Consider the following 26577-nt stretch of genomic DNA (forward strand, 5'->3'; position numbering starts at 1 on the left):
GTTATCTACAAACTCAATTTTAAAAGACCAAGAAACACAAAATAAAATGATAATAAAAGGGTTTTTTTTTTCCTTAGCAATACGTGGGATTGAACCTCTTTCAGTAAAAGAGAGCTTGTATTGCTTGAAATTTGCATTAAAAACATACATTTTAGTACGCAACTTTAATTTTTTTAAATAGATTTTAATAAAATAATGATTTAATTATAATGGCACTAATTATAATAAAAACTATATAAATTTAACTAAATTTCTTACGAGTCCAAAATCCACTTATTTTTAGAGGTTTATTCCAAAGCATATTCATAGAAGACTACAAAAGGCTCTACTTAGAAAACAGGCAAGACATTCCAATACAAAATAAAGATTAAAATTTCATAAAATTGGTTAAAATTAGCACATAGAATAACTCAGGACCCAATCACAGAAAGGAAAAAGGAAAGTGTGAAGAGAAGACCAATATGAAAGCCAACATTTGGTCAACCATCACCACTTATCTTCAAACATTAGTAAAACAGATGAGCATCACGTTACATTTATACCCAAAATCTGAATTGCATACTATAAAGCAGCAAACTTCCGGTGGCCAAAATCAAAATGTGCATCTTATTGACAACACACAGTGCGCTGGCTACCGATCTATCTACATAAGTAAGATATTTTCCTTTACATGTTTTCTGCAATCCTCATCGCTCTCCTTCCTCCACACCTTACCCTTCAATGATGCAAAACGAATCCGAACACAATGCAAATAAGCGCCACCATACAGATAAACAAAGGAGGAAAACCAACTTGATTGCTCACCCTGCCCCTCCTACTCAGTTCCATCTGTGAAAATAGTGAGATGAAACACCGAGTCACAAGAAGTAGAGAGAAAAGAAATAGAAGTGAGAGAAATCATGAATGCAACTGTTGAGAAACTAGCTGAAATTCAATTGTATGCAAAACCTGGAAGACCAAGAACCGTTCAGAATGAATTTCTAAGAGAAGAATGTCCAAAACATTAAAGCCACTGAACTAAATAACATTGTTTACTTTAGAGAATACACAAGTAAACAGAAGTGGTTTTCTTGTTGGCTCCACTAAAAGCTACCCCAGTCCTTATGTTATGCTCATAGGCTCATAGTACACCACGAACTAATCCTGAAGTCAGTTCTGAGTGACCATAACGATTTCAAATTTTCAAGTAGGAAGTTTCAACCTAGTACCTTGAATACATCTCCAAAAATCTCAAATCCTTACCGTCGGGGACCCTTCTATTTTGAATTTAGCAAAAAGTCCCTAATCTCCCTTTATACTAGGGTACCGTTGAGGTGACCAGGCTTGAATATTGCCATAAAATGGACATCACAAGACTCTAACAAGGAAGAAGAACATCCACTAACAGAAAAATATGGTCCAGGAAGTTACCAGTTTCTCCTTCAAGTTTTTAACTTCTTGAGCACTTAATCTTCTCGCCTCGGACAGCATTGAAATGGTAACTTGAGCCTATCAAACGATATGACAAAAGATCATCATTACAATTGTATTGCGTGGTCAATAAAATGTAAAATAATACAGCAAATGGAAAAATGAATAATAGGAAAGTAGTTTCTTCCATTTCCATCAACATTTCATTTCTGGGTATTGGGATTATGATAAAACGAAGCCCTCCTCTAACTAAGGAATAACATTTTGAACTTTGAAGAAAATATAAAAAACGGATGATAACCAGCAACTGAGACCAGGTTTTAACAAATATTAAGAATCAATCTGTAGCACAAAACCAAGATCTCTAAAGTTGATAACTGAACATCCAACTGAAGGAGCCTTATAACCACGTCTGGAAGACGGGAGTTTAGTGACTTCAGGGAGTGCAATTTGCAACAGGGTAAGATGAATCTCATGAGGAGATAATTTTGACAAACAGAGTGCAGAACTTTCGAAGGACAGAAAAGATTTTAATCATTTCTGGGACGACAATGTTAATTTTTTTGGCTTCTTTAGAGAGCTTTATTTCTAATGGTTTCAGAACTAATTCCTTCCTTTACATCCATGCCAACTGAAGTGATTTTCTTAATATTCTACTTGGTTTTTTAGGGAGAACATGTCCTCCTCTCTTTTGTATTTTGTACCTGTAATGTCATTTTCTCTCCATTTAATATAAATTTCCACTTGTTAGGTGATCTAAAATTTTCAAGCCCAAAAGTGTGTAGGAGTGTTAAAGTTTTGATATAATTAAATTTACCATAACCCACTAATTTAAGCTTTTGGGTTAATTGGTGATTTAATTTAACAATATATTTTTTGGAACAATATTCAGTTTTTTAGCTAAAAAAATGTTCAAGATCTTATAGGTCATGGGTTCTTTCAACAAATCAACGGATATGATATTAGGGGTACATACTCTATAAGTTCATAGATAACAAATTGAACATACATCAACAAAATAAAAATCAATCACAGCCGTATTTCTTGATTGAATTAGATGAGGATGAACGATCTCAGTGTCAGATTCTCAATTATAGCTTAAAGGCAGCACAAGAACGAGAAAAGCACAAAAGGCAATTAAAAGTCACCTCTCCGAGCTTTAATTCAATTTCATTCAGCTTTGATTTCATCTCATCAATGTCCTTAACTATCTTTAGCTGTTCAGCTCTTTTCAGTGTCACCGGTTCCAATTCTGCTGCTTGCTTTATCTCAGCAGTCTTTTGAAATCTCGACATCCTATTGTTTAGCTCTAGGGTTTCATCCACATCCTCAGGAAACTGATGCACAAGAGAAAAACTTCAATTGTCTAGAAACTGAAAAAATCACATAACATATCAGTTGACGTTTCAACCAATCAAATTGAACAATTTTGATAATTCAATTTTATTTAAACAATTTTGATAAAAACTGATTAAAATACATGTGAAAAACTATTTTGAGTGTTGCCAAACAATCCAATTTCTTCCAAAATGACTTATTTTTTAAATCAAATACTTGAAAATGTATTCTAAACACAACCTAAATCATGACACAGTCCAAGTTAACAGACTGCTCTATAATTTCCTACCACAACAATTTTTTTTTTTTTTTTTTTTTTTTTTTTAAGATAAGAAACACTTTCTACTGGGAAAAACAAAGGAAGATAACGCTCCCTCCCTAGGAAATGTGGAAGAGGTTACACAGAAACCTACGACAAGTTCTTACATCAACAACAATTAGGCAGTAAAATCAAATTTAATAAGGAAAATGTCAATTTAATCCCTCAGGAGCATTTTTTTAAAGAGAGACACAGAGAAAAAAAAAATTAACTCTGTATAGGTAAGAAATTTTTTTCTTACTTTTAACACGAATGATGGAGGTTGAATCGTAATAGTGTCTGGTACTGAATCCTCCAGATGTGAAGTTTCATAGGCTCCCGACTCTAGTGCTCCATTTTGAACTCTTTTTTTTGGTGATTCAACACTCATCTCCTCCTTCAATGCTCGATTTTGATCTCTCGGTTTTAATGCTTCACGAGGTTGCTCCTCCTTTGATGTTCCATTTGGATCCTTCAGTCTTGAAGACTCACGAGGCAGAACCTCCTCCCTGAATGCTCCATTTTGATCAGATGGTTTTAAAGCTTCAATGGTCCGCTCCCCCTTCAAAGCAACATAATCATCTTTGAATCTTGAAGCCTCATGGGTCATCCCCTCATTTGATGGTCCATTTTGATCTCCTAATGTTGAAACCCCAGAGAGAAGTACCTCATCTGATGCACCATTTTGATCTTTCAGCTTTGGGGTTTCATTGGTGTCCATCCCATCTCTTAATGGCCCACTATGTTCGTTCAGTTTCATAACTTCATCCATTCTTGCATCCCACGCTCCATCAGAAGGCAAGAGTATTGGGGAATTCAGCGGACTAATGAGTGCCACTTTGAGCTTATCCTCTTCAATATATTTACCTCCATCTTTTGAAAACTGGAAAAACGAGTAAACAGTCAAAAACCCAAGGAATGAAAAGCTGAATGTATCCACAAAAACTTACCATACTCGCAGTGATGTCCTCTTCTGTTATCCCTGAAGGAACAATTGTGCTTTGAATTAAAAACTTGTCTTTACACAACATATCAGGTGGGGCAACCCGTTGAGCTTGCATTATAACTACATCAGAATCGTAGAAGAAATTAACTTCTGATAAGAGGGGGGAAAACAAAAACAGATAGTTCCAACTTCCAGGTTTAGAATTATTGATTTTCTTTTTTAAAAAAAAAAAAAAAAAAAAAACCCAACAACAATAAAAGAAAAGAAAAGGCCACAAGTTTACAGCAAAAGAAAAAGCCACAAGTATTACGGCAACACAATTATACAGTCTTCCTACAAAAACCTTTTTAGGAGAAATATTTGTTAAATGCTGGACTGAATCATGTCATGATATTAGACATTCTTGAGTTTATAATCCTCAAAACACTAAATGGTATGATTTCAAATTTCATTTATAGGATTTTGCAGATAACCTTATAATTGATTCAACAAAAGAAAGACATTGAGCAGATCAAATATTGTAAATGTCAAGTAATACATGGAAGAAGCAAATTCATTGAAACTTGAATGTTCATGGTAGTAACTTCGTTACAAATATCTAAAAACATTCTTTTTTACCCGGGGGTGGGGAGTCGATTGTCACAGGTGCCTAGACATGTTAGATGGAAACTTTAAAGAACGTACCTGAAAATTCACATGTTGATTTTGGCAAAATTATCCCAACATTTGGTCGAACACAGTATTTCTTAGGAGATGTAGTTTTAACCTACCAAACATATTAATAGTATGACATATATCACATGGAAAATCACATGAATTATCAGAGAAACAAGAGATGAACAAAAAGAAAAGAAGGTTGCTCATACTTTAAAGGCAACATGATGATGGGTGTTATTGGCTAGTTGAACTGTGCATGTACTTTGTTTCCTCAATTCAACTGAAAGCAGCAAGGTACTTCACTTCAATTCTTTTTTTCAAAAGCAAGCAATAACTAGTATTACTAATGATGCACTTACATATGAATTGTAATTCCTTAGGCTGGATATGTAAGAGTTTCGTACTCATGTCTTTTCCTCAAATTACACCAAATTCAAAAGTAACACTTCTGCATCCAAAGCCTGGGAAGCAATTATTCTGCACTCAGAAAAGTCATTTTCTTATAATTGTATTTGATTAAGAAGCAACTTGAAAGAAAGAAAGAAAGAAAGAAACATAGAATAATCCCAAGTATTTCATTATATAATTGCAGATCATAGAAGCTAATGACCCCGTGTTTCCCATCCACCCTGTTCTTAGGTAAAAGAAAATAATAATAATAATGTCCCATTGCCCCAATTTTCCAAGAAAAAAAAACTGGGCTGAGAAAGTCAAACCAAACCCATTTTCAGTGACGATCAAAGACGCACCCGCTGAGCTTATTCCAAAACAGATCGTTCAAACCAAACACTATTCGAACCGTAAATCATGAGTCAACGAACAGATTCAATCCGATTACAAATTCCGACCCATTTCCAAACTCAACAAACAAACACCAAAATCACACTCAAATCCAAAACTAAAGAAACTCAAACAGTCAAGAAACCAACAGAAGTCACCAAAATACACACAGACAACGTTCTAAACAGGGTAACAGAAATCTTCAACAACAAAAACAGTCAAACGAGAAGATTCTTCCACTCACAATACAGAAAAAAAAAAAAAAAAAAAGAAAAAAAAAAGAGAGAGACGGAATAGAATTGAAAAAGAAAAAACTCACCAGTTCCGTAGGAGCGGAAATAGAGAAAGAAAGAGAAGTGGAGATGAACGGAGACCGACTTTGGCGTGGAAATTCCGCTTTAGAATAAATATATAAAAAAAAAAGGCAATGGAATACTGAAATTGAAAGAGAGTCCAAAGATTTGGTGGAATTTACAATTCCAAATGAAGAGAAAGAGAGAGAGAAACCCTGGAAAATTCTAGAGAGAGAGAGAGAATGAATGATCTGTTTGGTGGAGTGGAAGACTGCTGAATGAACGCAAGGTAGAGAGAGAAGTGGTGTTAGTTGTACCGGCTGTGCTGTGATCTTGGCTTTCAGCCGGTGCGGCAGAATCCAATTCCCGTTTGAACTTTTTATTTTTCAAATAATTTAACAAACTTGGCTCCAATTTCGAGGCTTTTACACTTTTTTTCCCCTATTTTTGGTGGTGTAATTCTATGGAATTTTCTCAGTTTATTATTTAATAACTTTTTACTTAAATGATACCTTTTTGTCTTTTTTTTATTTATTAAAAAAATCAAAAGTTTTTATTTCAGGATAGATTTCAACCTCTTACATTTTTAGTCCACGATTTGATTCTTGAATTTTATTTTAATTCGATATCGAAATTTCAAGATGTACTATTTCAAAATTTCACTTCATATTTTTAATTAATATATTTTAAGATAAAAAGCGCAATAGGGACAAAAAAAAAATGTGTTATTCTCTATTTTTAAACCTCATTTTGGATTTTATTCAACTCCACAATATTATTGAATTGAAAATTAAAAAGTTAACACTTATTCTAATTTATTTTCTATACATTTTTTAAATCTAATAAATCTTGAAAGGTTAAAATACTATTTAGTGATATATTTTAGATTTCTTCCTACCATCACAAAACTTCGATATTCCATAGTAAAATACATGTAAGTTACAAATAATTAGGAGAAAATGAAGTCAAACATCAAAAAAGAAAAAGGTTCATGGAAGGAATATGTGAAAATGCATCAATGTATCAATCATTTCAAGTGATTTAGTTTGTATTTTTTTATAAAGACACTTTTTGTAGTTTTTTTCAAATTTTCATGTAATTTTTACAAGTTTATACATAGATTTTATCCATACATGAATGGACGTATTTTTACCCGAACAAATACGTCTCATCAACATCCATTACACCTATTGGATTTAAAAGACACGCCCATTTAAACATTCAAACATTTACGAAAAATAGACATTTACTAATATTATAGAGACAAAAAAGAAAAGGAAAGATTCTCCTCTTATAACCCTTTTACATATGATATAGATGAAGCTCATATTTAAAATGGTTTAGTGTGGATATGATATTTATTATTTTTTTTTAATGATATTTGAATTGCAAACCTTTGTATTTAATAAAAAAAATCAATTAATACAAATTCTGACATGCATCATGGTAACTCTTTTTTAATCAAATGTGAAAAGTATTTGAATATAAAAAGTATATAGAAATTTTTATATGGTTTTTTTACTTGACCAACCAAACATATTTTTATTTAATTAGATTTTTTTTCAACTATTGTACTTCAAATGGTTATATACTTCATCTTAATTTATGATAAACACCTAAATTGATGACTACACAAAAAGACAATTATTAATATCACTCTGCATTATTGTCAAAATTGTGATAAACTTCATTTTAAAAAAATTATATATTTCAAACATACCATAATTGAACCCGAATTATTCAAGTTATTAAAGGTAAACATTTAATTCCATAAAATATATATTGTTATGCATTATTGTCCACCCCCATTTAACATTTGAGATAATTACAACAAAAAAATTATCATATTCTAAAATTTCAATTTTTTTATTGATAAAACTATTTTTGGAATTCACTATGGAAGATATTGTAATTAGAGGAGGTTGCCTGTTCAAAGACAACTTATTTAAATGACGTGATGAAATAGTTTGTTTTAAAAAATCATTTTCATTTAAACTTTTGGAAAAAAAAAAAAGGTTTAAAACTAATGTATTTAGTTAAACTTTCTCAAAAGTATACATATATATATATATATATGAGTTTGTTTAATTTACTATATATTAAAAGTGCCTTTATTAAGGTAACTATTAAATACTATGAATAAATAATTTTAAAACATTTTTATTGATTGAAGGTATCCCTAAATTGGATGCCAAATTGTCAAAGTTGGTTGCAAAATTGGTCACTAGAATTAGTCGTCAGTGGTGACTACTAGAGTTGACAACATATGTCGACAAAAATATCGAGATATCAATTTTACAGAAATTTGGATGGAAGTATCGATAAAATAACGATTCGATGGATATTTCTGTAAAAATTATAAAACCAAAAAATTCTAAAATAAATGTAAATTAGTATATGAACAATTTATGAATTTTAGTTAAGTTAGCATATCTATTATTTTTATTATATTTACATTAGTGATGTTTTGTTGCTTGTTTTTTTTTTATATTTTGTGGATTTTTCTACAATATAATGGAAACATCAACTCACTCCTCATGTTGATATCGAACCCATAAAAAAGTAGAAATATCGACATGTCGATGGAAATTTAATATAATGAGTAAAGGTGAGGATATTTTGATAATTTTATGTAGATTATACAAAGTATGGAGAGATTAACTATTAAACATGCAAAAAAAATTATTTTTCTAAGTTTTGATTTCAAGTTTTTTTCTCAAAACCAATTTATTTCATAAACGCATTTTTTAAAAAGTTAGATTTGAGTAGTTGTCAAACACTTTAATTTTTTTTTTTTCAAAATTATACGTCAATTAAATCAAACATATTCTAACGTTTTGTGTCAAGAGATGCATGATAATTAATAAATACATTTTTTTTTCTTTTTTTGACAATAGGATGTGATTGGAAATCAACCCTCAGACGTTGAAATTGAGAGTACATATTTAGTTTTGTTGGGCTCGTTTTAGCTAATTAACACAATTCTTTACCCCTAGACACCAAATTTATTTATTTTTAAAAATAGAATTTAATTCAGAGTGGTTTTTTTTCTTCTTATTTTTATAAACTACGAGAAAATAAATAAAAAATTGATTAAAAATGGGAGATTTTTTTTAATAAAAAAAAAAAAAAAAAAGTGGAGATTCGAACCTATCAGAATCAGGTTGGACAATCATTTTCTGAAAAATTGACCTCACAGTTTTAATTGATAATTTTAACAATTTCATTAATGTAACTATAAATTTTCAATTATGTAATTATAAAATTTTAATCAATCAATTATACCCTTTAGATTTATTTTTATTGTAATGAATAATATTTTTCAGATCTATCTTAAAAAAGAATATTTTTCAGATTTATTTGTTCTTTGCACAATTTTTAAAATTCTAAGCATGTACTTGATTAGTTTATACTTGATTTCTTTTACTATTTTTATTAATAAAATAATTTTACCTTATAAAGATAAAATGAATCACATCAAACTTTAAAAATTGTTAATGAAATAATTTCAATCAAAATTTTTAAATGGAAAAGAAAAAGTGAATCTATTTTTAAAATTCCTATGTGCGTGTTTTTCAAATTTGTTGAAGATAAATCATTCTCTCTCTCTCTTCCATTTCATTTTAACATTTATGATACAACTTTTTTTTATTTCAAAAAAAAAAAAATTGAATTACAGAGTAACTCTGACCAACTTTTCTTGCTCTTAATCCATTTCCATGGGAAAAAGGTTTTCCTTTAAAAAAAATTGGATAACTTGTTATGTGTATTGACCACAAAGGTGGGATATCAAAAAGTTGCATCTACTTTAGAAAAAAGAATAATCTATTTCAAAATATGTGCATCAGCATGCCCATTTTTTATTATTATTATTATTATTATTGAGGGATAAGTATGATATTTAATTTTAATATTAACCAAATTTAAATGAAGTTTTAATGCAACTAAGAGTTTAAAAGTATAAATCTTTATGGACCTAAGCTAAAACAAAACTCAAATTTAATGCTAAAATTATAACATATTGAATACAGAAGATTAAATTGAAATCAGACTCAAAATTTAATGACTAATTGTATAAAATTTTGGAAACTGGGAATCAAATAAAAACTAGACCCAAATATTTAAGAACAAAATTGTTTTTTTTTTTTCTTTTTTTTTAGTAAACTTGAATCAAAGCATTGAGAAAAAAGTTATAAAATTATTGAGAAAATTTATTCTTTTAAATAAAGCCATTTGTTTTATAAATGCTTGAGAAAAATTAATAATGTGAAGGAGTGGAATTTTTAGTTGGGGAGGTCATGGTGGCTGTTATGGCTTTGTTTTTTTAATAGAAAGAAGAGAGTTGAATTGAGATCATGCATTTATGAGTGCTTGAATTAACTCATTTTTTCAAAAAAGAAAAATATTGGAGTTTCAAGTTTTCATGCTCCATTTATTATACTACATAAATGAAAAAAATAATATTAATATGATCAATAAAAAGAAGTTAGGTTTAATCAATCAATATTCAAATCCATTCTTACTTAACTCAACTCGATTGTCTAATGCTTTATATTTATTCCATATTACATTTTAACAATAGAAGAAAAAAGTTAATTCTCTTTAAAAGTTCAAAAATTGAAATAGACGTTTGAAAAGTCTTACAAGACCAAATTATATAATGTTGAAAGTTTAAATTTTATTTAAACCAAATTTTTTAAAGTTGAAAAAAAATGAAATACTTAAAGAGGGTGCTTTGATTATAAAAAGGGAACAAAAGGAATAGGGCAAAAAGGTCTGAAATCAAGCATTGGATTTCATCAATTCAGATCTGATTGAATTGCCTTTTGGCTTTTGAGATGAAAAATCTTAGGGAAGAAAAAAGGAAATAATTTTTTAAAACTGAAACTTTGTGATTGTCATCATGAAATATTTGGTCCCACTCAACTTTGTGTTATCATTGAAAGATTTTTTTTAGTAAACTTTTGGTTGCTTTAGTAATACAAAAAAACTTATTTCAAGATTTTACTTTTTAAAATTATATTTTTCTTTTTCTGTAAAAAATTCATTTTTTATTATTAAATCAAAATAATTTAGGTTGGGTTTGATAATCATTTTATTTTTTGTTTTTTATTTTTAAAAATTAAATCTATTTTCTCTTTTTTTTTTTTTTTTATCATGATTTATCTATTTCTTAAGTACATTAGTTGAATTCTTATTTAGATTCTAAAAACAAAAATATGTTTTTAAAAGTTGCTTTTTTTAGTTTAAAAAATTGGTTTGATTTTTAAAACTAATTGGTAAAAAATAGATAATAAATAAAGAAATTTAGAGGTGAAAGTAGTATTTATAAGCTTAATTAAGAAAAAAAACCAAACAATTACCTAACGGATCTTAAACTTTAATTTTTTTCGTTTTAGTTTTGCATAAAATTTGTATGAAAGATTTGTCCATCGTTACCCATTTACGTGATGAATAGGTGTTTGTATTATTATATATCTTTTTATCATTTTTGTGATAAATAGATATTTTTGGGGTGTTTGATAAATAGATATTTTTGGGGTGTTTGATAAATAGATATAAGTTGTTGGGTTGGGTGGGTATTTATTTATTACCATGTTTGTTAAGCCCATACATACAAATTGTGCGTTATTAAAATCACATTTTTTACCCACTCAAAACTAACCCTAAAAACCAGTTATATTTTCATTTTCTTCTCTCTTCCCTCATCTTCGCCATTTGGTCCTCCCCATTTTTTTTTTTTTTTTTTTTTTTTTTTTTTATCGTCTAATCTTTAAAATTTACACTTATTTAGCTAACAAATGATGATTTGGTTCAATGTTTTTGTTGGATTTCGATCGATGTTATATTATGTTATGTTATATCTGAGGCCCTCACTGTGTTATATTATAAGTATNTTTTTTTTTTTTTTTTTTTTTTTTTTTTTATCGTCAAACCTTTGGAACACCACTTTACACAAATTTGATATGATGATTTGGTTCAATGTTTTTGTTGGATTTCGATCGATGTTATATTATGTTATGTTATATCTGAGGCCCTCACTGTGTTATATTATAAGTATTGAAAAGAACATATATTTTGTGATTTTTTTTTTAAACAACCACATGTTCGGTCGTTTCATATTATTTTTGTGATCTTATGAAAAATGTTGTACTACGTCACATTCTCATATCATAATCAAATGAAAGGTAATTATCCTATACAATTTCAATTCCAAATATACTGTCCATATTATATAAAAATAAATGGTATGATATGTGAAATAATAATGTTAAGTTAACAAGATTCAATATATATACATACAATATACCAATTAGTAATTGGGATAATTACCTTCAATATATATACATACAATATACAATATACTAATTAATTGAGCAGCAATATGAAATGTATTTTGTTAGTATGTTTTACAGATTGAAGAGAATTATAATTATTATAGTTTTTAAAAGAATATATGAAAAATAATCTATTATGTTCTACAAATTGAGATTGTCCAGTTTATGTCATAAATAATTTGAGAAAATACGTGTATATCTGAAAATTAATCAACAATAGCAAAACATAAAACTAAAAAAATAAAAGAATGAAATAAAAAACAAAAAAAAAATAGAACTAATCTCATTCACAAAAACTACATCAGATCCCCCAACTCAATTTAACTTTACACAACAAACACAGACAATAATTATTAATTCGACTCAACAAACAGACAATTTAACTTCTCACATAATTTAACTCTTCAGATAATAATTACTAACTCAACTCAACTCTTTACTTTTATCACGCACCAAACACGTCTTTTATGGTTTTTTTTTTCTGTCTTTTTTATTTTACGTATTTTCATGTTTTGAAAGAGAGAGAAAAAAAAAAACAAAATTGGTAGATTATCATTATCATTATTATTTTAAATAGTAAATTGTCCTTATTTTTTATTGTTGTTTTTATTTTTCATGGAGAAATGATATAAAGTTGCATTTGGTAACTCATTGACTGGATTTTGTTCTCTACATTTTATATTAAAAAGTTTCTACTTTACATCTAGTCTGTAAAAAGGATATTTTAAAAATAATATTGCCAAAAAATAAGAGAAATACTATTTCTAATTAAACTTATAAAAGTAAAAAGAGAGTAATCATTAAAAGGCATTTAGAGATATGAAATAAATACCACATTTCTGGTATTCATTTTTGCCTTTTATTGGAAGTAAATATCTGAATATTACTTTTTTTAGTTTGCTTTCTAGCATTTGAAATAATTTTTGAATCTAAGCCATATTTTCATATTTATTAACTTTGGACCATTTACTTTTTATTGAGTTGTCGAATATATTCGATTGATGTATAATATGCATAAATAACAAAAAGATATATAGTTGCAATTTCCTTCCATCCCAATTATACTAAAAAATAAAAACAATGAAAACTCAACTACAATTTCTTTTTTAAAAAAACATATTTTAATAAAAAACAAATTAATTTTGACTCATTTAAACATAGTTTAACTTGTTTGAATATTAAAGTTCTTTTAAAATTTGTAGATTTGAATTATCGCTTTTTTATTACGTATACCTTTACATTATGGTTGCAAGCTTAAATTTTCACTTCTATATAGTTTAATATTTATAATGTTTTGTTCATCATTCTTTTATTTTTATGATTTAGTCTATATATATTTTTATAAATTAAATGTAATGAGTAAATCATTGAATTATAATTTTTATTAGAAAAATGTAGCATTTTTTTAAAAAATATAACGTTTCACGGGGATAAGAATTCAAGCTAAATAAGGAAACTATAAACATCCTATTTAGTTGAGTTACCGGATTAAAATCAAAATTTTGATTATTTTCATAAAATATGGATAAGCGAATAAAATCAATAAATTTCAAACATTTCAAAATCAAATGCAATTCAATTATCAAAAATATCTTGTCGTAATTGAGATTTTTAACCTACAAAAGTACCACTAAAACATTATGAAAACAAATATAGTAACTAAAAATACATTAGAAAAGAGGGAAGAGGGGGGTGGAAACAAGACACTAAGAAAGTGTTTCAAGTTTTAACCTTTGTTAATGAGATGAAATGAGGGGGTCACTGTTAGTTAACAAGTGGATGAAAATGAAGCAAACCAAATAGTTAGTTGAGAATTTAAGAAAACTTGGAGAAAAGGGAAACTCTAGAGAATAGAGAGGTAGAGAGGTGGGTGAGACCAATAAAAGCCACTTTAGCTAATGACTATTTACTTTTAGAAAATTAGTGGAAAGTTTGGCAACAAAAAAATAGTTAAAATCTTTCTCATCTAGTAAGCTCACAATTGGATAATGTCAATTCCTAAATCCTTTTCTCAATCTCCTTAATTCCCAATCGTTTAGCCATACAATGTCTATCTTTCCAAAATAATAACAACAACAAAATAAACTAGATTTCAATTATCCAATGTACAAACATCTATTAATGAGGCAGATATTGTCAAATTTAAGAGAAAAAAGTCTATGGATTTTAAATAACGCGATATTTTTTAATTAATTGCTTTAAAATGTAGAGGACAATGACGGTTCTCGATGCTTTCATAGTTGTGGAACAAGATGTTGAAATAGTCGACCATTAACTCTTACACCCTTTGCAATAGATGTTAAAACGTAGAATCCCTCATTCTAGGATATGCTAAATTGATATTCCCGGTTGGACATGCATCTGAATGAAAGAAACCACTAGGATACATCAAATGAGTAATCCTACCATCCAAAATAGTAACCAGTGTTGGTAGGCCACGAGTCAAATGGACTCCATCCACGAGTAAAAAATACGGTAGGTATGGTAATTGATAGATATAAAAAAGTGCATGTTTTCACAATCTATTTTTCTCTAGTAAAAAGACATGTAGTATGATTGTTTGACCCTAAAATGACTTTGAAAAGAGAAAAATTCATGTCTTTAATTAGTTATAAGCAAGTTTAGAGTGATATGGATAAATTTTGTGAGCATTTAGAGGCTATTTTGTTTTGTTTTTTGTTTTTTGTTTTTTTTTTTTTTGTTTGCAGGAATAGTATATGATGCGATCACATTAGGTCAACGATGCGGCTACATCGCAGGCCCTAAAACAAGAAAAAAAATTTCTACAACAGTTCGAATTTTGTAGATATTTCACTTCCAAGTCGTTCTTTGAACCATAAATCAATTAGGGTTTCATGAAGCATGGATTTCACAATTACCGAAATTAATTAGGGTTTCATGGAGTTGTTCTTTGACCTTGATATCTAATATCTCTTCAAACACGAAAGTTCTTCTAGAGAGATGACTTCTTTATATTAACCTTACCTGTGAGAACGTGTTATAGAATGAGATTCACCTTGAGAAGGATTGAATCCATCTTAGAAGGGGCTGAATATTGAATAATGAAGAATAAAGTGCTCTATTGGTGAAAAGTTTCCTAATATTAAGCCCAATTATAAAATTAATAAAGGTTTTTTTGGTGAGAACCAAGGTCGAACACAGGGACTTTGTATTGGATAATTGTTAAATTTAATAAGATGGACGCATATACAAGTTTATGAAATTAGTGCGTTGATGTATGTGTTTATACAGCTAGAATACTAAATTAATTACAAGCTTTACGTGGAATGGAGGAAAGTGAATGTGAAGAGATATTATGGAGGTGTGATGCGTTGAATTGATAATGATGGTGATGTGTGGAAAGTATGAATAGTGAAGATGTTGTGTGGAATGAAGTGTTTACAATACAAATGAACGCAACTTGCAGTGAAGAATGTAGGAATTCAGTTGATGAAATAGGGTTGAGAAGGTTGACTAATAACCACATAAGTAGGGTTGAGAAGGTTCACTAATAACCACATAAGTTGTACAATCCAAATTTTCAGAAAAAATTTATTTAATTTTCTTAAATTATATTGTAAAGTTAAGACAAAATTGAGTTAGTGTGTTTAAATAATTCAATTTCTATTAGTGCGATAAGGAATTAGGGATTTGTTTGAAATTAATTAAAGGATTTGGAAAGATTCGGTTTTATTTGAATTAAATTTTATTGTTGAATTTATATTTGGAATTGAATAAGGTTTGTTTTTAAATATAGAAAAATAAACTAAAATATTTACAAAATATGGCAAAATTTTAGAACTATCAATGATAGACACTAATAGACTTCTATTTGTGTCTATTGATGTTGATAATTGTAACATCCACGATCTGCAATTCACAATAACATCTACATGTCTATCAATGCCTATCATTGATAATTCTAAAATTTTGTATTTTTTCAAATAGTTTTACCATTTGAAATAATTTTCTATTGAATAATTGGATTAAAATAACTTTTTTTAGTTGAAATAGATGGTTGAGATTTGATTTTTTTGGAATTTAAATCTAAGTTGGGATTTAAGAAGGAAAAAGGAATATGTATATATATTTAATTAAAATCCAATTAGGATTTGGATTTAGGGGTTTTACTTATATATATTTACATATTAGGTTTTAAAATTTGATATTAAGAGAAGAAAAAGGAAAAAAAGGGTAAATTGAAAAGGTGTTCTCTCTCGCTCTCTCCTTATGTTTCGCAGATGTTGAAGTCGTCGCGCGTCTTCATTCCTTCCGTTAGAGGTGTGTGTCGTCCAGCCTTAGTAGCCACCGCTTCTCAGTTCTCTTCTAGACGCCGCCACCAACACCAGCCAGCACATCACACTGGTGCCAATGATCGCCCTGCACGCCAGTCTGCGGTCATCCCGCTGTTTTGCTCATGCGCCAGCCATTTCCGATCAGGAAGCCACCGCTTCTGTACCTTGTCAACGTTGTAGCATGCTGGTCTCCATGCATCGCTCTTAGCCGCCACCGGTCGCAGTCTTGACCTGTTCCACCAATTAATGTATCTGTTCTACCAAAATGTTTGATCGTTTAGATGAAATATACGATGTAGTAAAAGGTCAGTGATCGTCTATACGACCATTTAGTAAAAACTTGACGCTAAGCTTTAGGAAAAGGTAGGTAATCCTTTAGAAAGAAGCGCATGCATGTAAACAATCGTCTAGTAAACTCGAGCAATCATATAGTCTCTGATTTTACTAAGCGATGGGCAGCAAAACACACGTGAGCAATTAACCATGTTCTTTGCAAAATGAAAACAATTTTCATTTTATTCTTCAGTTACAAAAAACCGAATGAAACTTTCCACTAACGCATAGTTACAGAGAAAACGGCGGCCAATTATCCCATAATTACCAAAATAAAAAATAAAAAATATAATCATATTATATTCATTAACCTATAATTTAATATCATATATCTACCATAGTGTTTTCTCCTCCACTAGATATAAATCATATTTATATCCAATTTCCTCCCATTAATGTATCTTATACATAAAGTCAATCATATCATATATAATTAACAAGTTCAATCATATTATATACAATCGAACTTTCTCTTGCCAATTTGAATATTTCAAATTGACCAAAAAACTAATTCTCAACTTGAATCTATTGAGCTACCAATGGGATTTTATAAACCTATGACTCGAAACTCCAATACATGAATAGCTGACTAAACTCTTTAGCCACGAAATCCACCATCCGTTAATTGGCAAGCATTCCACTAAAGACCGACAACTGAACTCTTCTTACCACAGATATATTTCTGTGTCAGTTGGATATCACCAATCAATAGTACGATAACCCTTCATAGATGCTCATAAGTACAGCTGAGCCAATTTACTGTTTTGCCCCTGTAGTTACATCAACTCCTTAAATACCGCTGATTCCTCTAATGAACAATACAACATAGTCCTACTATGTGTGGACACCTCTCGATCCATGAGAAGATGTGTGTCGCCACATCGTTCAAGCTCCAAGATCAGCCCTTAAGGGCAAATAAGTGAATTCCATCTTGTGTAGTAGAGTTCCTAGCTCTCAAATCAGACGAATCCCCAAAGTGGTAGGTTTGAGTCAGTAATCTAGCCACTTACACCCATACAAATCAAATGACCGCCCTCAAAGGCAAAAGTTCCCAACTCACTTAGGATTGAGGTCATGTTACCTATGGTCATCCTAGTGAAGTGAAGTCTTTGTCATGAACGGTGTTATATAACAAGCCGTTAACACTTCGTGGTCAGGTCTTATACAAACTCTTTGTATAGAACGCCCCGCTCGCATGTCCCTACATGAATGATCAGGATCAGACCATCTGTAGCAAGTCACAACACTTGTAACTATTCTACAAAGCAGGCCGCATCCATAGTGTTACCAGGATAAGGTTTTCCTCCTATATCCATATACTACAAACCATTTTGGTTATCACTTAAGACATGATCCACTTGTATGTCACCATATACATGCTTAAGTTACATAATGACAACCAAGGATTTTAGTTTATTGGTTTGTGGTAAAGCAAATAAAACATCCAATGTGCAAAGTCAAGAAATGAAGTAAATATCATATATTATACATTACAAGTGTTCGTACAAAATGTGTTTATAAACTACAGGACACGAGACTTAGGGCATCATCCCCAACATAAACATACTTTAAAAATTAGGAATTTAATCCTACAGAGAAAAGGAAGTCACTTACTTTCATTGATAACTCAAATGGAAAAATGCCAATTCTCCTTTGGGATGGATTTCTCGAACACCACCACTTGGGAACCTTCCTATTCTCTGAGTAATTGTGGTATTGGTTTGTGGGAACCAATCTCAAAGTTGATTTCTTTTCTAGAACGATTCTTTGATCAACATATTTCTTTTTTCTTTTTGCGGGTTTAATCAACCAATGGAGAGAGAGGAAAACGTGGGAGCTATCCCATGTTTCTGATAACTCCCCTACGTTGGAGTTATTTATTCGATTTAATAAAATCAAATAATTAATTTAATTTATTAATTTAGAATAATTAATAATTACTTAACTCTATTTTAGTTAATAACTTCATTTAAATCATATTTAAACGATCATCTCTCACATAATCTATAGTTTTAATTCAATTAATTTAATCAAATCAAATCAAATCAAATAATTAATTAATTCTCCAATTAATTAATTACAGAATTAAATATCATATTTAATTTAACTTAATATTTGGATCATATTCAATTGTATTTCTCTCATAACCTATAGTTTTAATGTTTATCTAATACACATTAATTCTAACTTATAGTTTTAATATGAATCTAATTCACATTAAATTAATATCTGAACTCCTTCAAATATTTAATTCTCTGATAAATTAATTTTTGAATCATATTCAAAATTCAATTTATATTATAAAGTTTAATTAAAATATAAACTTTATATTATAATGTATCATCATACATTATACTATTTTCCTAAGTGAATTTGAACATTTCAAACTCTATTCAAGCCATAATTATCTCAATACCCTTTACGAGCTAGGAATGAGACCTCATGGACCTATAGATTAGAAGCTCCAATGACATGAGATTAATTGACTAAACTCATTAACCCCATTAATCAATATTCATTAATTGTGGGTACACTCTACTAAAAATCCACAATTGCACTCTTCTCACTACATATATGTTTCTATGTCCACGGATACAGACCAATAACAGTAGGTTAGTCCTTCATGATTGTTCATAACATCAGCTGAGCCAAAATTATCGTTTCTCCTGAGTTACCTCGTTATCCTTAAGTATCAGTGCTTTTCTAATGAACAACTTGTTTATGGTCCAATCAGAAACCACTCTCAGGCCAGTGAGAGGGTAGAGTCCTTTGTTCAATTCCTGGAGACACTACTTAAGGAAGCACTCATCTACTTACCCTATAGTCAGGAAGGAGTAAAATTCATCTTGTATTATTATGTTTCCAGCTCCTCACTCAGTATTGTCCCCAAAATGGTAGACATATTGAGTTAGTGAACTAGCGACTCTCATCCATACAAACCAAAGAACAATACCTCGTGAATAGGAGTTCATAATACACACAAGATTAATACTAAGTTGCCTAGGTCATCCTATTCAAATAGGAACTTAACTAGTCAACGAAGTTACATCTAGTGGTTATTATTTTGCGGTCCAGTCTTATGCAAACTCATTGCATAGGATACCTCCATTCGCATGTCACTTACATGAATGCATTGTATCATTGTGTTAGTATCAAATACACAGTGGGTCGTATCCATAGTGTCACTACGATAAGGTACCCCGCCTTATCTTATACTATAGATCCTTTAGGTTGTATCTTGAATATTGATCCACATATGTCTCCACATATGTCTCCACATACAACTCAAGACTCATAAAATTTCCTAGAATGTTAGTTTATTGGATTTAGGGTTAGTAAAACAAAATAAATACAATACAATTAATAACATTTATTGAAATAACATCAATAACTCTTTATTGATGATAGTCAATTATTTACATTTTCTATCTACGAGTTTAAGACATAAAATTCAACACAGACTGGGATGGACCCCTCTCATGCAAGGCGATGCTGAATGGAAAAAAACGTGAGAAAAGTGATGTCGAACTGGCCTATCATCGAGTCATGGATAAGCAATCATCCGGCTGGGAAGTTCTTCCCTAGTGTGATGTCATTTAAAATGTTGAAAGTGCGCTTTGGCTAAAGCATAAGGTTAGATTTCATGTGTTTGTGGAGGGGGGCGAGTAAAAAATCATAAAGACGGCCATGAATATAAAAAAAACTCTTTTCTTTTTCCCTAATTTCCTTTTTAGTTTTCTTTTCAAAGAGAATTTTAATTGTTTAAATAGTTGTATGAATTGAGACGTAAATGCCCTACAATATTTGTTGTAAAAATAGTTCATTAGCCTATTTGTAAGGGAAAAAAAGGATATTTGGACAAATGTGTAAAATATATCCAAAGTCCATTTTTAGAAGCAAAATTGCTAATGAAAGTTCCCGTAATTCCAAGGGCCATTTGTAAACCAGCCCAAAAACATTGCAGGCCCACTAAACAGGCCCATAAGAGAGCTCCATTGGATCCTCCGTTCCCGTACTTTGTCCATATTGTTCCTTGTTATTTTATTCCGAAATAAACAAAAGGAAAAAAAAAAAAAAAAATCCACAAACAAGCTGCCTATTTAAGCTCTTGCAACGGCCACGAACTTGCTCGCTTTGCTTTCTCCGTCCCATTTCCACTTTTCGCCACTCCAAATTCTCTCTCCCTTTTTCTCTCTACCAGTCCATCAATGGCTTCGATCACAGCTTCATCATCCTGTCTGCGATCTGCAGCTCCTCAATCGCGCCAAATCGCTGTAAAATTTCCAATTCCTTTTTCTCTTTTCTTCATTGCGTGCATTCAATGGATCCGTTGTACGATTTCATGTTTGTCATCTCTCGTTTTTCTGTATAATCCATTGCCTCGGATTTGTTCTTCTTAATTCTAATCCTTTCTATCTCGATTTTTGCGTCGATTTCTCTTTCAATGTCGTTAATTACGAAGTTTGGAGCATTGGTTTCAATCGGTGTTGTGATTGTATTGCATGGCTATGAAACGCATGTATGATGGACTTTGCATCACTTCTTTGATTTCAAAATATTTCATTTCTCTTAATTGTGTTGTTTTACTTTAATTCGTGTTATTTCAAATACTGATTTGAATTTCTTCCCTAATTTTCACGGCTATTTAGGGCCGGAGGGGTAGAAGGGAATAACTTTCGATCTATTTGCTCTCATCTACCTCCAAATTGGTTTCTAGGAAGTATCAGGACCAACAAAAGGTCAATAGACCATAAATTACATGCGATCTTCAAATCCTTACTTATATAATGGTTTACCGTTCTAATTATGATGATCAGCCAACTTGAAGTCCTTATGTCCTGAAAAATTCTCTGTATTACTGTATGTATGTATTAATTATCATTTTTTTATTGTTCTTTTGAGTTTTTGAGCTATATGAGACTAGATCATATATGTTCTCTCTGCTGATCATTTTGGTGAATTGTTTCTTGATAAGCAGGCAATATCCAAGATTTCTGGTTCAAAGACGGTTTCGTTTTCTTACCAAGGGAGAAACAATTTCTCTTCTAGAAGATTACAGTCGCTTCGAATTTCATGTGCTGTAAGTCCTATTTTGCTGCATGTTATTCGGGAAAAACGCTAATTACTGTTGCATTATGATGTTAACTGTGTGCGCTGTGGAACAGGCCAAACCAGAGACAGTTGAAAAGGTTAGCAGAATAGTGAAGAAGCAATTGGCATTGCCAGATGATTCCACTGTTAATGGCGAGTCCAAATTTTCAACGCTTGGAGCTGATTCTCTTGACACGGTAAAGTCCTGTACTGCTCATGTTTCATAAAATTTATCCTTTGCATGTCTTTTATTTTTTATTTTAAGATTTTTTTTTTACAAGAACATCCTAAAAAGCACACACAAAAAGCTGCTAAAGCTGTGACAAAGACGGCCAACGTCCTTTGCATGCATGTCTTTATCCATATATATATATATTAAATATATAGTTAAGACAATAGTTTACTATGTATTAAAGAAAAATATTTATGTGCATCTTAGGCACCTATTTTTATGCATCCCACTAGACATGTCCACGGGACGGGGACGGGGAAGTCGTCCCTGTCCCCGTCCCCGTCTCCGTGAATTTCCCTACGAGGAATGGGGCGGAGATTCCCCGCGGGGAAAAATTCCCCGCCTGGAGGGAGAGTTGGTAGTGGGGTGTCGGCGGCGGAGAGAGTAGTCGACTCAGATGAGAGACTGTGAGGGAGTGACTGAGACCAGACGAGAGATTCAACCAGCTGATGGTGACTCAGACCAGACAAGAGACTCAAACGAGTTAGACCAGACGAGAGCGGTGACTGTGAGTAGTGGATGAGAGCGGTGCCAGTGACTTTGAGTAGTGACGAGACGAGAGCATTGACTTGAGTTGTGAGGTGAGCGCGGCGAGCAGCACTCAGTAGAGGACCTAATTGCTTTAGGTTTATAATTATATATATATATATATATATTAATATATATTAATATTATAATATTATATATCCCGTCCAGGGACTCCCCTCCTCGCCCCACCGCGAGTATGTATATATATACTTGGGGTGGGGCAGGGACGGGGAATTTAAATGGGAAAAATTTCCCACTTCCTCCCCATTCCCTGTGTATTCGGGGAAGGGCGGGTCCCGCTGGTTAAATGGACATCTCTAGTTCCACCAAATTATTCAATCATAAGTTATCATGTCGCAAATTTTGTTTTTTAGGAATATTTTAATATTTCTTTTATGTGAGTAATGGATAAGTTTACCCACAAAGATGGGTGTATCCCTATTATCCTATATTAAATATATGGTTAAAGACATCCCTTGTATACCTTTAACTATATATTTAATAGAAACTTTGAACTTGAAAATATCTTAATTACGGCTCTTAAGTTTATATATTTTTGGTTAAGCTATAACTATGTCAAATAGGTCTTTTAGGCTACGCAGGAAAATCCCTCAGGCTTGTAAGTCTATATTATTAACATTATTATCCCAGAGCTAATAAATGTGTACTTGAAAAATTTTATGAAAATGATTTTCCCATTAAAATTTGTCAGGGCTATTAATGGGATCAAAATATCAATGTCGAGATTTCTGAATTTATCAATAAAATATTGTTTTATATGATATTATCTAAATCATAAAAGTTTACAATATCAATTAAATTAATAATTAATTTTTTTTGTACACTATCTATTCATATTTATATTGGGATTAATAGATGAGTTACTTATCTATTTATTTATAATTTTTATGTTTTATGTTTGACTATTTTTAAATTTAGAAAAATGAGCCAACTTATTTACGATATTTTGTTATATTGAAAAATATTTTCAGCAGTTTTGTCATTTAAAATAATTACTCTTTTTTATTCTATGTTTATAGAGGATGTTGAAGATATCGAACCTTTCGATTTTTTTGGATATATCAAATTCATCTATACATATTTCAACCATTATGAACTTTTTGGAAGGATATGTTTGAATAGTGGTTTCACAGCCGATTTGAGTTTAAATAACAGTGTATTAATTATTTTAAGGGGAAAAAACTTAGGGTGTAGACCAAGTTTCATCCAATGAAATACTGCCAAGTGGCAATTTTTTAAAAATATTTTTCTAAACTTTTTCTTTTGTAGTAAAGAAAAGGGGAGCTAATTTTCTAGAACTAATAGTAGGGTGAGGCAACATTTTTTTTTTTGTTATTGCTCTTTGGATAAAAGGTATGAAATGTCTTTTTCTTAGAACTAATAGTAGGGTGAGGCAGCACATTTCCTAGGCTGAGCAATGCTCTTTCTTTAGAACTAATAGTAGAGTGAGGCAACACATTTTCCCCCCTCTCTTCGAAAATAAATGTCTTTTTTTTGTGATTTCTTTTTTGGGTTTAAACAATATTTAGGTTCGATCTCTTGGTCGATGATATATGTCTAAATCAGTTTAACCATGTTCATGTATATTATTTTGTTTCACATACTCAATTTGTTGGAAGCGTATGATGAACACTCACAAATAAATAATCAACAAAAGAATATTTGAGAGAAAACAAAAGTACTTATTTGGAAAACTCTTCAAACTAAATTTCTGTGTATTTTTCTTCTCATTTGGTTTCATCAATAATGTAAATGTCAATCCTATTTATAGGATTGTCATGGGAAAACTTAAATACATAACTCACACTCTAATTAAACATACATGGAACAATTAAAATCCTACACTTAATTCATGTGAAACTCTACTAAATTAACTCCTACGTTAACATACTTAATTAACTCTCATATTTTAATATTTTCAACTCTCACAAATTAATTCATCTATAACTTATCTAATTAAAACATGTTTAATTTTCAACATCCCCTTAAACTCCAAGCAAAGTTGTTAATTTGTTAAACATATCAACTTTGGGTGGCTTTGTAAAAATATCCGCATTTTAATCACATATTCAATTTGAACCTCCTTTCTTGAAATACAATCACTGGTAAAATAAAATCTTGTATCAATGTGCTTGCTATGATTAGGATACATTGGATTCTTTGCTAGAGCAATTGTTGACTTATTATCTACATGGATCACAATTGCATCATCTTGCAAAATTCCAACTTTCTTTAGAAAATTCCTTAACCAAATTGCATGATAAATACATGAGGCTGCAGCAATATATTCTACCTCACAAGTAGACAATGTCTCACTAGGTTGCTTCTTAGAACTCCAAGTAAAAGTTGTTGGAAAAAAACATATATCCACTTGTACTTGTTTGGTCATTAACATCTCCAACCCAGTCACTATCACAATAATCATCAAGCTTGAATTCTTTAGATTGAAAATAAAATAATCCATAATCAAGCGTACCTTTGAGGTGTCATTTTCAAATTAGTAATTGTAGGAGATTCCCTAAATCGACTCACCAATCCAACGCTGAAAAGATTATCTGGTCGTGTGCAAGTCAAATATCTTAAACTTCCAATTAAGCTTTTGAAATATGAGGGATCAACATCTCCTTCTTCATATTTGGACCATTTTATCTTAACTTCAATTGAAATTGTGAGAGGATTAGAATTGATCATCTTGAACTTCTCTAGAATTTCTCTTGCATATTGTTCTTAAGAGATAAGAATACATTCATTTTCACCTCAATGCTAAGATAATATGACATCAGCCCAATATCTGTCATTTAAATTCTTGGGTCATTGCCTTCTTGAGATCTTCAAACATACTTGCACATTTTCTTGTCCACATACTGACAAACCAACAAAATATCTCCATGATCATTAGTCTTAATATATAGAGAATGTTCATAAGGACGTCTCAAATACCCATTGTTAAGGAAATAGTTGTTGATTTTGCTATTTTACATTATAGGCATTTGTTTCAATCTATACAATGCCTTCTTTAATTTCAAGACTTTATCTTCTTAACCTTTCACAATATAGCCAAGAGGTTGTTCTAAGTATACTTCTTTCAAAATATCCATTCAAGAACGCCGATTTAACATCCATTTGAAAGATCATCTAAATAATCAACAAAGAAATAAATATAAATAATCACAAATAAATAATCAACAAAAGAATATTTGAGAGAAAACAAAAATACTTATTTGGAAAACTCTTCCAACTAAATTTCTTTGTGTATTCTTCCACTCACTTGGTTACATCAATAATATAAATGTCAATCCTATTTGTCAATCCTATTTATAGGATTATCATGAGTAAAATTAAATACATAACTCACACCCTAACTCACACCCTAATTAAACATACATGGAATAATTAAAATTCTACACTTAATTCATGTGAAATTCTACAAAATTAGCCCCTACATTAACATACTTAATTAACTATCATCCTTTAATTTTCTCAACTCTCATCAATTAATTCATTAATTTTCAACACAATTTTATACAAAGAAGGAAAATCATCAAAATTAAGATTAGGGAGAGATTTATACAAGTTTTGAATGATTTGGCATGCAATGCAAAAATATACATATATCTTGATATGGTTGGATCAGGTGGAGATCGTGATGGGACTTGAAGAAGAGTTTGGGATAAGTGTGGAAGAGGAGAGCGCACAGAGCATCACAACCGTTCAAGAGGCTGCAGATATGATTGAGGATCTCATCCTCAAAAAGAGTGCTTAAATATATTCCCACTCCTTCAAGGGTGAGCCGAGCAAGCCCCCCTTTTTTACCCTTTTGCCCTTCGGTTTCTTTTACTCGCACTGTCCATGTCATGTCATCACACTGGTATTTGAAAGAGGCTGTAGTCTTCGATCTCTCTCCCTCTCTCTTTAATCTACATTTTAATGCTAATTAATGTATTAGGTCTTAAAATAATTATATGGCTTTTGTTTCCTAGTAATTCTCTTTTCCAGAAAATATGTCAATCTAATCAT

The 26577-nt window shown here is 30.6% G+C and overlaps 2 protein-coding genes across 3 annotated transcripts; one reads left to right on the plus strand and one right to left on the minus strand.

Annotated features, from left to right (window-relative positions):
• Positions 1-426: 426 nt before the first annotated feature.
• Positions 427-6106, minus strand: LOC120080032 (vesicle-associated protein 2-2-like). Of its 2 annotated transcripts, none has more exons than XM_039034566.1 (9): positions 5749-6106; positions 5009-5126; positions 4859-4929; positions 4677-4758; positions 3997-4112; positions 3309-3929; positions 2559-2747; positions 1411-1488; positions 427-828 (listed from the first exon to the last, which is right to left on the minus strand). In XM_039034566.1, the coding sequence occupies exons 2-9, from the start codon at positions 5055-5057 to the stop codon at positions 718-720; spliced, it is 1317 nt and encodes a 438-aa protein (XP_038890494.1). In that variant the 5' UTR covers positions 5058-5126; positions 5749-6106; the 3' UTR covers positions 427-717. The 2 variants fall into 2 exon arrangements, with proteins under 2 accessions (XP_038890494.1, XP_038890495.1); XM_039034567.1 differs by lacking the exon at positions 5749-6106 and adding an exon at positions 5371-5652.
• Positions 6107-20803: 14697 nt separating this feature from the next.
• On the plus strand, positions 20804-26560 carry LOC120079062 (acyl carrier protein 1, chloroplastic). The gene is made up of 4 exons (XM_039033254.1): positions 20804-20962; positions 21667-21768; positions 21854-21976; positions 26195-26560. Exons 1-4 carry the CDS (start codon positions 20897-20899, stop codon positions 26321-26323), a joined length of 420 nt encoding a protein of 139 aa, XP_038889182.1. The 5' UTR covers positions 20804-20896; the 3' UTR covers positions 26324-26560.
• The last annotated feature ends 17 nt before the right edge of the window (positions 26561-26577 follow it).

This window comes from Benincasa hispida, chromosome 6, assembly GCF_009727055.1.
Source record: "Benincasa hispida cultivar B227 chromosome 6, ASM972705v1, whole genome shotgun sequence".
Lineage (NCBI taxonomy): Eukaryota > Viridiplantae > Streptophyta > Magnoliopsida > Cucurbitales > Cucurbitaceae > Benincasa > Benincasa hispida.